Below are 12,335 nucleotides of genomic sequence, written 5' to 3' on the forward strand. Positions count from 1 at the left end.
CAATCTGCTATGGGACAGAGGAGACCTTTTAAAAAGCAAATACCATATCATCAAGCATTGCAAGATTAATTTTTACTTACACAAGCATTTAGGAGTTCTGCATAGCTTTGCTAATAAAAATCACTAATTTTCCTTTCAAATCTGGAAATGATGATGAATTGCCCTATCTTTTCCCAAGTATTTTAGGATTGCATAGACTCATTATTTCTTGGATGCTTGAAGACAGAGAAACATGAGGTAGAGATGTAAGTCGTGGCTTTGTGGGATCTCCATCCCAGTAAATATGTCCAAGATATCTCTAGAGTTCAGGGGTCTCCTTTCCTCATAAATGTCTGAGCACCTTCAGTCTGCCAGCTTTTCCTTAGAGGTTTTTATGAGTCAAAGACATCTGCAGGGGGGCTTTACTGCAGAGAGACATTTAGGAAATTCAATGGAAATATACTCTTCAATAAATAAACAAATTTCAAGAAATATTTGTATGAAAACTCTCTTGAAAAACAATATTTTCCTTAATTTGTATTAGCCTAATTTAAACCAAAATAGATTAAACTTGAAGGACAGTTTTCCCATAGGTATTTAAATGTCCTTCGTCCTTATATCCTCAGTTAAATTGGATTCACTGGCTGAGTCCTGGTATTTTTGGAAAGTCAGTGGAAACACAACAGTCATCGCAATTGAGCTAATTTAAAGCAATACGGACATGACCTTTGGTAAAAATGTTTGGGTACTCATAAAGCCCTTCCCCTGGAAATTTTATGCTGTGTGTGCAATAGAAGCCAAAATTTGAATGTAAAAGTCAAGTAAGACTCGACTCTCAGCTGGGATTGAGAAATGACCTGTAGCTCTTGGCCTAATCAGTGCAGTGCTGGCCCGAGACAGGATGACAAAGCTATTTTCCTTTGTGCTGCTGGATGAGTTTCAGTAACCCACTGCAACTTTCTTAGTTGCTCCATCTGTTAAAAGGGAATTATGCTAATAACATCTTTTGTAATATGCTTTGAGATTCATGGAGGCTGTGCTGTATATGAGAGGGGTAATGCATTTAACAGGTTATAAACACAGTAATACTTTTCCCCCTCCTGTATAAAAAGTAACATTAAGTGAAGGGAGTTAAAATGATGGAAGAAGGAAGTTTGCTTCATTATTCATTTCATCTGTCTCTTCTGCTCCCCTCCAGCAGCTGCATTAGACTTGTAAAGTAGGAGCCCATGAAGATGGGCACAGAACATCTGTGCAGCAACACATTTGGATATAAACTGTGCCCTAAAGCCTATGTTTTGCTCAAAATTAATGTTCTTTCTCTCTCCCTCCTGCTCTAGGGTGGTGGATTGAGCATAGTCAGGCCCTAATGGTGCAGTTGAAACACGTAGTTTCCTGTAACTCTTATTTATGGGACTGGTTCACTGATTTTGATATTCATATAAACGACCTGTGAAACACAAAGATGGACAGTAGGAGAGGAATGGCATTTTATCTTGGCATAACTCTGCGACAGACAAAAAGGTGGTTTATTAATAGGGGTTTGGCAGACATACTATACCCACACTTAATGACTGCAAGAAGACGACCGAAGTGGGTGTCTAATTTCCTGCAGGCAGCGTGTGCCTAATGGGTGACAGGTTAGTGCAGCAGGACAAACAATGGTCAAATTTCCCCACTCAGTTTTCTTGGCGGTTCTGGGCAGCTGGTTAGGGGAGAGAGGTTTCTATGATGGTTGAGGCACTACGAAAATGTTCTGGACTAAGCATCAACCCAGTGTTTACAGCAGGACCCAGATATTCAGCTTTTGCATGGGCTGGGCACTTTTCCTGCAGCCTGTAGGTAGGAAAGGACTATTAGTGGGACAGCCTGTGGGTAAGGAGCCGGGTTTGGAAGAAAGGCTGGGCGGAGATGAGAGGTTAATGGTGAGAGCGAAGTGGAGTCAGGCAGTGAGGGATGACAGATCCAGAGGGATGAGGCGACTGACTGGTGGGGAAAAAGTTTCCCTTCCACAGAGCACCCATATAAGATGTATACAAGAGCTGGGCTGCAGGCAGCCCAGGAATACTTTCTCTTGGCTTCTGGCAGGAGCTGGAGGGAGCCTTCCCCCTCCCCTGAGGAGGACTGCCAAAGGCCAGAGGCTTCAGCCTCTAGCCCTTCCTCGCATGGCCTCTGGGGAAGAACCCTCAATCCCAGCTGCTCCTGGGATTCCCACAGGTTCCCTGGACTGTCCCCTCCTGCTTTCCCATGGATTCATTTCATCTCCAGGCACATCAGAGGGCATGAAATAAGATGCTGCAGGTGTTTTACTGCATCTGTGCTCAGTGGAAGAAGAGGGACACCCCTACAGAAGGTCTCTTTTCCCCAGCTAAAGACAATCATGTTGGATTAAATCAATCCTTGAAACCGTCTCTACCTCTCCACTGCCTACAGAGGGAACTGTAAGCTCGCTTAGGCTTTGGCTAAGGTTAGGGAAGATGCTACTCACTGGGGATCTGCCTTATTTGCTTGGTAATGCCGGTGGTTTATTTTCTGCTTTGTATAAGGCCTTTATAGATCCCCAGACAGACTTCCCCGAAACCAGGACATAGGCAGTGCTGGAGCAGACACACCTCCTGACCACTTGCTGGCCACCACCACCACCACAGCAGCCGGGCAGCACATTTCTCCCCCTGCCATACACACCAAGCAAATTTTTCAGCTCATGCTACGCTACCTGCATTAATGATGTCTTGTTACTTGTTATATTAATAAAGCAGCAGCCAGTGAATGACTGACCAGACTCTTGAATGCTAATATTTGGAAATCCTTCACTTTCTTAAATTAGGGAAGATTGCACAAAATTGCAAAAAACCCACAACCTTTTTGTTTTGTCCCTCTACAGCATGTAGCAAAGTGGGCCACGATTAAAGCTTCTAAGCACCGCTAAAGGCCAGAAAACAGAAGTATAAAATATGAGTCTTAGTGCACATTCTTTTCCTTTGTAAACCATAGGATAATTTAATACTGATAAAAATGAGGCTTTTTTGACTGCTGTACTGATTTTCAGGATGTATTTGCATTTATTTTCACTTTTCCACTGCCCACAAGACCTTTGCTGAAGAAATGCGGACTTTGTTTCAGACATAACCATCTTCTTTGGGGATGTCTAAGGTGAGAGGGGCAGCCCCAGGATTTGATCCCACTGAAGAAAGGTGTCCTTGAAGTCAGGGGAACTATTCTCTGTCCTTACAGTCAGATAAATGCATCTGGGCTGAATATAGGATGTTCAGCATCTTTGCATTGTATACCCTGGGGACTCCAAATCTAATGCTATCTCGCTAACACTAGCACTAACAAGCCAACCCAGAAGCAGGACATCCTTCTACTCCACTTGATGCCACATAATGAAAACTGTTATCTGGGTGAGAAAGGCTCTGAAAAAGTACAGTCCTATGTTGTCCCTGAAGCAAAGCACAAACAGCTGGACTGGCGTGCTTGCTCTATGCAGGAACCTCTTCACATAGGAATAATTACATTATGGATGCTGCATAATGAAAAGAAAATAAGTAAATGTCCTGGAGTCTGCTACAGTGAACCAACTACCTTTTGTTGTCATTAACTCATGTTTTGCTGACTTCCTAATCTGTGACATTATTTTAAAAATGGATCCTGCCAGCCTGGAGTGTCAGGAGGTGTTCATTTTTCACAGAGCAGTTAATAATCCTTCATCCATCTGAATGCAGGAGTACCCTTAAAGTCCAACATACTCAATAAAAGATGATTCACAAAACGAAGCTTTTAATGTTCCTTTGACTTAGCTTCTGGGGAAAACCACCCCTGTGTAGGTAACTGAAATACCAGTCAGGATCCTCCACTGACAGAGGTGGATCTCTGATATCCTCGGCCATGTTGCTGGATGCTAGGGGAGGTTTGTGGTGCATATCTTGAGACCCATCTCTCCACATTGTTCTTAAACTATAAATCCAGAAAACAGCCCTAAGGCACTCGGAGGGCAGCTGGTTGTTGCTGTGTCAATCCAGCACTGCTTCACCACCAGCATCGCAGCAATGGCATCTTCGGGAGCGTAAAATAGACATTTATAGTTAATGTTAGGACTGGTTGCTCAATTCTGGGGTCAGCCAGCCCCATGTGGAGCATCTGCTGGTGACGTAAACTGCATTCTCTACAGCTGGGGATCTGTGGAGCTTCACCCATAGCATTGTGCTGCCTGGAGAAAAAAAATGTATGACATATTAACAAAAGAGAGCAATAGATGCCAGGCCACTGAGCCTGGTTTAAGCAAAATAATGAAAGAAGTAGGAGGAGAGGCAGGGAACCTCTATAAGTGTGATCTTGTTACATGGTGGAACAATTTCAAAGCCAATCTAATGATTTTAGTATTAATAAAAGCACAGCTAAGCACAAGGGATTATTAACATGTTCTAAAATATTTCTAAAGACTTTTAAAGCTTTTTATATGAATAAATAGTAAACTTGCTCCACAGGAATGGTATGCTCCTGCCCCATTGCATTCTGTGATGCTTCTCCCCAAGAATTTGAGTTAAAAATTTCCTCTTGTTCTGCATGTGTTGTTTATCTACTTGTCAGCAGAGTTGTAGCGTATTTTCATTGGTTTTTATGACCGCCTCCTTCTTCCTAGAAATAGTCCTGAACAGAGTGTAGCGTTAGTGAGAAAAACAAACCACGTGCAATGAAAGGCACACTTAGCTTTCCCCTCCTCCTTATTTTCTGACCTCCTGGATAAAATCCAGCAGGGAACTGCTTCTGAAGTCTATTTATGAACTTGTGTTTACTTTTATGTACACATAGTTTTTACTACATGAGCCCTGTGTACTGACCCAAGGAACTCAGAACCTTTGTGAACATTGAGAAATCCAGTTTCATAACACTATTCTGAGGCTGATAGTGTTTTCTCTATTTTATATTTAAACAAACAGAAGCGGAGTGAGCTTAGCTGGGTTGTGCAGCAGAGCACAGAAAGCCTGCGATAGTGCCAGTTGCAATGGAAGTTTCCAAACTTCCTGATGCACCCCTCAGATGTAGGGTTGTTTTTCTTCTCCTGTTGTATCCACTCCAGAAGTCTGATCTTGGGACACAACGTCTGTCCTCCTCGTATTATAAACATACCAATGTTCCACAAAACAACCTAAACTTACTCCCTAAAAGGTTGTGGATAGCGAATCCCTTAAAAAAATTATGAATACTACATATAAGAAATGATACATTTTTTCTGCAGTTAGGAATATGCACATGAGGCTTTAAGATTTAACCACACGAAAGGTTTGAAAGAATCACAGCAAACCCACTACAAATCGATGGGCAGGGGGATGGGAAGCATCACCTGCAGTCTAAAACAGCTCTGATACCCACAGGGAAGACCTCTGAGTAAAAGTCTGCGTGCAAACAAAGCAAGTAAACAGAGAGAATAAAAAGCCCAGCTGATTTTTAAAGGTCAGCTCTAGATGTGACCATTACCTCCCACTTGCTGCCGCGACATTTATGCCACACTGCAGAGGCAGCTGCATTAGGCGAACAGACAAAGGGTTCAATTCACAGCACAAAAGGCTCGCACAGCTTTTCAGCGTGCAGCACCCAGTTTTGTGCCTGTTGTCTTCCTAAGCCCACCCTCACTCCTGAAACTCGTGCCCGGATTTACACAGAAAACAAATGGGTTCAGGGAAACGTTCCTTTCCAAAAGCTACCTGCAAGCTATATAAGGTACCTTCTATAAGGTCTGTGACCTATGGCAAAATTTACTAGCAGGTGAAAACACACAGGTGTTATTTAAAGTGCAGCAGCAACACAGCAGTTACAGCAGTTTTGATTCCTGTGTGCTGCTGGGTGCTGCAGAGCCTGGGGATCCAGCGGGTGTCACAAACCCAGTTTCTCAAGCCTGTAAACAAGACTGCTCCGGGTTTACCTCTGCTGCTGTACCGGTTTGACCAGAATATGTCTGAACTAAGCCAAGAGCTTCTTAATAGCTCTTGCCTTTTTTTCTTCCCGAGGGTCCTCTGTGCACGTGACTAAGCACATACCTAGTGTCTCACCATGGATATCAATGAGGCAGGCACCAGCTTGGTCTGTTTGCTGTTTAGCATGAAAACCTCAAAGTTTCCAGATTCTTCATGGGTGAAAATCCCACGTTCTGCCAGATCTAGCTCTGAACTTCTCTGCCTGGTACTCAACAGCCAGGGTCCGATGACTCAGAGCTTGCCACAAGGCTAAGCCCAACATCCGAGGGTGCTTATGGTGCAGATACCGCAGCAGGCAGCTGTGCCATGCCATGAGGGAAGGCGTGATGATCGGGTGATGTGGAAACACCACCTCATGAAACATCTTTTGGTAGCCTTGGGTAGTTCCTAAGAGGAACATTCCCAGGTGCAGTATTAAGTGCAGTCATTAACATATCGGCCAAGAGTGGGTGGCAGACGTGGCGGTGGGGCCAATGGCGGTGTTCCAGCATGCTCCTCCAGATGGATGGTTTGGTGGAGGTGAGGAAGTGGCCCTTATCAGCTGTCAATAGATGAGTCATGAGATTTTTAGATAAACAGCTGATAATTTTCGCTATGACTAAAGTAGAGTTAAGGAATGGGAGGAGCTCGGCAGAAGGAATTCAGACCTGGCCTAAGGCCCCCGGACAGGTGTATTTCAAAGACCTGTGCTGGAGTCTTGCACCTTAACTCAGTGCTGAGATGTTCTCCATGAGGCGCCTGGATAAATAATTTAACTGTCATGTAGTGTTCCTCCTACCTTTGCTCAAACTTGCTTCCAGCTGTGCCCACAGTGCTGGGGCTCTGCTGCTTGTTGCAGCAGTCCAACAGCTCCTCTTCTCCCACTGATGCTTAGCAAGAAGGTTGGGGCTCCTGGATAGAAATGCCATGGATGCTGGATTCTTAAAAATCATACAGCATAGATCTCAATTCTAAAATAATTTAGAATTATTTCCTCGCCATTTGACGAGGAACTCACTGTTGCAGTTTCTAACAGAGCTCTCTGTATTTACATTTCTACCATTTTCTGAAAATATTAATTCTTTGACATTATTTATTGATGTCCCAAACTTCACCTGACTTCAGCTATACCTCTCCAGAAAAACTTAATGTTGTCAGTCAAACCTGACTGTTCCAGATACTAGGAAATGATTTTCTTTGTTTAGGTCATTTAGAAAGGTAATTTGGTCATGTGCTGAATTTAGGATTGTCATCTTATCTTACAAGAAAGTGGCCCTCCTTCCTCTTTGGTGCCTAAAAGATACTCTGCAGTGGAGACAGCATCCCCTCATCAAACGTCCTGGCTCTGGATCTCTGCGAAAGAACAGATCAGCTGCTCTGCACTATGCATTCACACTACAGAGAAAATGCAAGTCACCTCTGGGCATCAGGGGTGGGTCTTATAATTGTTTTTTAAAATCAGATGCTCTTCAAGGGAAGAAATAGGACTTTTTTTCTGTTTTTAGCAGAAAAGAAACAAAGCACATGTACAGTATGTACTTAAGTACGTTAAGAGGCATGATTACTCTAAGAATCAGAATTGAATTACCTAGGTAATTCACAAATGAGTAACTTTGTTTACAACATCTGTTGCATCAGTGTGATGAGTTAATCACCAGTCAGGTGATGTCGTGCAACTAAGTCGGATGTTTGAGACAGAAGAACCTCTTAGGTCACCCAGCCCGTCCCTTGGCTACTTTGCCATTGTTCCCTACAGCTTGTTTCTGCACTATTTTCTTAGTCAGATTCAGAACATCTCATGTGACAGGGTTTTCACCACCAGTTTCTGAATTTTTTCCGCTGTGAGACTTCATTATTAGGGAAGAGCTCCTAAAAATGCAGCCTCATGCTGCCATGTCACTTTATCACAGAATAATAGAATGCAAGGTGGGAAGAGACTCAGAGATATCTGGTCCATTTCTATGCCTACAGGCAAATTCAGCTATAATTAAAACACTTCCGAAAAATGCATGTTTGGCCTGTTCTGAAAGATCTCAGCCTCTTCTGAGAAGTCACACCAGAGCTTGACTACTCATGATATTATGAAGTTTTCCTAATGCCTAAATGTTCCCTGCTGCATTTCATGCTCACTGCATCTCCGTATCTCTCTCGAGGAGATATGGATTACAGTTACCACCTTTTCATTTTCCTCACAATAATTTTATGTAAGATATATTTTTCACTCTAGTGAGGGTATGAAGTATAGACTAATCTGTTCTTTTGCAGATATCATGACATAATATCTGTTATCTCTGAATCTCCTCTTGTTCTACTCCTTCTTCTATCAGCTGTAAGAAATCTCTTAACTCTTAAACACCTCATATTTAGCCGAGAAAAGTTCAGCTTGGCCTAATGCTGCCAGACTGGCCAAGATAGGATCATAAAGCCTCTCTTTAGGGGTTAAAAGGCAAATTTTGCTTTTGCTGTGCACCACAAGTTACAGTTTTCTTATGAATATTTATGAATTTAGCCTGACAGCTTAGGAGGATGTTATTCCTGTTAGACATCAAGAGAACTGAGCAACAGAGTTTGTGACACATCCACACTCCTGGAAGGAAGAAAGCTCAGGTAGCTCCAAAGGAGATCTGGATCTCTTGGCTACACTGGTGCTAGTGAACTAAAGAGTGACAGTGCCCATCCTCTGGCTTTGAGGCTACCTAGTCACCTCCATCCTGTTAAGCTCCTTCAACCCTCAAAACCAGTTGGCCCCACTCAGATGCCTGTTGGAAATGCTCTGTGCTCGTTCCCAAGCTGGGAGCTGCTATCTGGCCGAGGCTGCAGCCGTGCCAAGTGCTGTTCTTCCAGTGTCAGAGTACAGACCGGAGTGTCCCAGTGCCTCTGCCTATGCCTCAACTCTGTTTAGTTTTCTTGTACAGGAATAGCCCTTGTGTCCTATTTCACTGGCTTAAGCACAAGGTCATCTTTTCTCTACGTTTGCTTTGTTCTCTAAGGTCAGCGGGGCGACTACAGAGACTGGCACAGCCGAAGAAAAGATTTGACGCGTCGTGTCTACTTTAAAACAATTTTACTCATGTCAGTTTGCATTTCCAAGCCTACTAAATAGGAAGGGCAGACTGTTGATTTATAACAGTTGTTCTAAACAATGGACAAAATGTAATTCAATAAATACTAAATTTTTCCATTAATTGCAGGACTGAATGAAAGATCTTTAGGGTTGTTTTTCGAATGCAAGCCAGAGCAGAGATCAGAAAACTCTGAAGATCAAATACTTAACTGCAACATTAACTGTGCTTTTAAACTGCTGGCAGAGATCCTGGAGAGTCGCGTGGCTGACACACCAGTACACAAAGAATGTTTTACAGGACTGTCTCTGATCACTGTTTTTCAGAGGAACCAAATGCACAGGCAGCAGCACTATTGTACAATTACCAACTCTGTTGCGACACACTGTTGACTTTTCTGCTAATGAAACGTACTGTTTTCCCGTGGCGGTTCCTATTATTGTGTTTCTGAGATGTATTTATTCAATCATGGATGTGATTTCACAGGAACTTTGATTGTTTTTAAGAAAGAAAGAAAAGGAATGAGAGGAGAGAAAGAGGGAATGAAAGTGAGGGAAAGCAGGAGAGAGAAAGAAGGAGAAAGAAAGAGAAGGAAAGAAAGAGAGGGTCAGTCTAATCCTTTCACAAATATAGATATTTGAAAATAAATCTACTCATATGAGTGGTTTTGTAGCTGGATGGGCTCCAGAACTGACTGCAAAGGTTGGGGAAAGAGGAAGAAGGGATGAATTAATACAGAAAACCCTTGATCCACTCTGCTGACATGTCCCTAATGTTGAGGATAAGAAGACGACACCTCCTACTGTGCTGCCTGCCTTCAGCATTGCTCCTTCCAGGTCATCCCTGCAGCAGCTATTCTGGACCCAGCTGTGTGCACAGATGGCAGATCAGTACCCTAACTGGTTCTTGTTTTGCACAGATCATTTCCTGTGGTAAATCCAGAGGCTACAGTTAAATCATGGAGCACACATTTTACAGGGAATGAACCCAGTTGTTCCCTAAACACTGCATCCAGCCAGTACATCTGGGTTTCCTTCTTACAAGGTCAAGACATAGATGGGGCTGGCGCCTCTCCCTGGGAGGTGGAGGTGCTCCTAAAATTAAAAAAGTGTCAAAGATAAAGATACACACTGAGACTCACACCTCAGACTGTGTAAAATGGGATGAAACTTGTCCTAGCAAAACAGAGAACACATATACCATATGTATTTCATATGCACCAGAAATAGAAACATAAAGTATACAAACACTCACTGTCAATTTGATTTGATATTTCATGTTCTAAATACTCAGTGTTATCCCTGAACAGTCAACTGCTATGATATCTTCAAGCCACCATCTTGGTCAACAAAGCAGCAAGATGCAGCAAGATGCATCTTAAACCCAAACAGGCACATGCAACAGGAAAATGTAGTTACATTAAACTCAGCGTCTGCATAGAGTACACATCTGTATTTCAATTAATAATTTAGCCTGCAAGAGTATTTCTGTTCATTTAATGATTGCTGCAATAATGCCAGTATTTCTGTTTTGCTTCTGAGAATTGAAAGAAAGGATAGACTTATTGTTAAAGCAATGGGCCATATGGAAAGACATCTGTTTCTAATTCTGATGCTAGACTTCCTTTGTAACACAAAGTAAGTAATTTAATCAGGGTGTATCTCAGTTTCTTCATTTGGAAAATAGAATTAATAATACCTCCTGGCCCATAAAGTTGTTGAGAGACTTGGTAAACTGTGTTCGAATAGTGTGGTGCAATCCCTAAAGGAATGCTCAAGTGCAAGGTATTATTGTGAACAGCAAAGGGCTACGTGCCAGACCTCTACTATCTTCTCCTGACAGTGCTATCCCAAACTTACTTTTCATGTCATCCACATGAAATGCTATTCTAATTATACATAGAGTGTGTGAGTGAGTGTAATGAACATTAATGGAAGCTTTAAGAACTGCACCTATCAAAACTAGGTGAATTTATTTCTGTAATGTTTGTTTTTCTATTTATCATTCCTTTATTCTTTATTTGTTATTGTTTCATTAGCTGTATTTAAATGAGGTAGAGTTGAGAAAAGGGATCATTTCATGCCTTTTCTATTTGCTCAGTAAGATTCCACAGAGTATTCTGAGTGTCATATAACTTGGAAATTATAAAGAGGAGAATGAATTTGTTTTTCTCTGGTGAGCATTTGTGCTTGAAAAATTTTGAGATTTGAATATGAGGGAATATGAATGTTTTCAGAACACAAACCACCAGCAAACCTGGCCATATTTGAATGTTAATTTTTCTAGACCCCAAAGGGAAGTCTTTCAAATGATTTGTTCATATCATATTTATCAATCCTGTAGAATTAGACTTTTCAGTGTAAAATTTCACTATGGAATAAAAAAGAGTATAAAATGCAGTACAGAAGTTCTCTTTGATAACTGTTCCTTTTATTTTAAACATGAATCCCATCATCTCCAGCAACACTTGAAGCTTACCCTTTTTACTACGCATTAATTCATTTCAATGTGTCCTGCAACTGTGGTTTCTTTAAAAATGAAGTCATCATTCACTCCTACTTCTGTGTATTCAGAACAAAGTCATCACTGTAATTGTGTGCTACCTCAGCTTTGGGGCTCTGACTCTGAAAGTACAGCCACTCTATTGAGGTTCCTGTGCCGCCTGTCAGGAAGGAACTACTCAGGGAATAAAGTCCTGGCTCTGCTATGCAGCCCCTGAACTCTGGGTTGCTTCAAAGATGCCGAGATGTGCTCTTCTCATCCTACAGAATCCCTTTTCCTGTCCTACTGCATATTAGAGATCTTCCTGTACCATGAACAGATCTAGGGATGCTGCCATATGAAAAGATCTTTTCCCTAGGCAGCCGGGTGGGATTACAGCTCTGCCTCTCTCATTCACATTGAATTTTCCCATCTTGCAAAATAATAAACAGAGCTTGTTGTGGTCCATGCTTCTTCATAGCTCACATGGATCCCCTGCTTCCAAGCTCCCTCTGGCTGATGATCCAGATCCTACTAGCAGAGGATTAAATCCTTCTGCAAAAACCCTGAAAATTGAGATGGTGGAAAGAGAGAATTGAGAATTTCTTTCAGTATGGGTAAAAAGTGAGGATGACACAAAGGCAATGTGGCTTACAAAGAAATCTCACGAGAGGCATTCATTAGAGCAGCTAGGTTTGAAGGAACATAATAGAGGCCTGGATACATTCACTTCTGTGCATAGTTAATTAACTGTATTACTCCTCATTTTTCTTTGTTTCTTTCAGATTCCATTGATGAAAGATCCCGGTTGGATTCGAAACGTCTGGACTCGCAATCTAAACGTAGGAATTCAATTGTT

At 42.1% G+C, this 12,335-nt stretch overlaps 1 protein-coding gene across 1 annotated transcript in view; it reads left to right on the forward strand.

The window, feature by feature from the left end:
- The window catches only part of LPIN1 (lipin 1), an 82,187-nt gene that overhangs the window by 10,273 nt on the left and 59,579 nt on the right, over positions 1–12,335 (forward strand). The window contains exon 2 of the mRNA XM_086608395.1: positions 12,262–12,318. Coding sequence (XP_086464521.1) covers positions 12,262–12,318 — 57 coding nt within the window. The remainder of the gene's footprint in view (positions 1–12,261; positions 12,319–12,335) is intronic.

This window comes from Tauraco erythrolophus, chromosome 2 (genome assembly GCF_009769465.1).
Source record: "Tauraco erythrolophus isolate bTauEry1 chromosome 2, bTauEry1.pri, whole genome shotgun sequence".
Taxonomy (NCBI): domain Eukaryota; kingdom Metazoa; phylum Chordata; class Aves; order Musophagiformes; family Musophagidae; genus Tauraco; species Tauraco erythrolophus.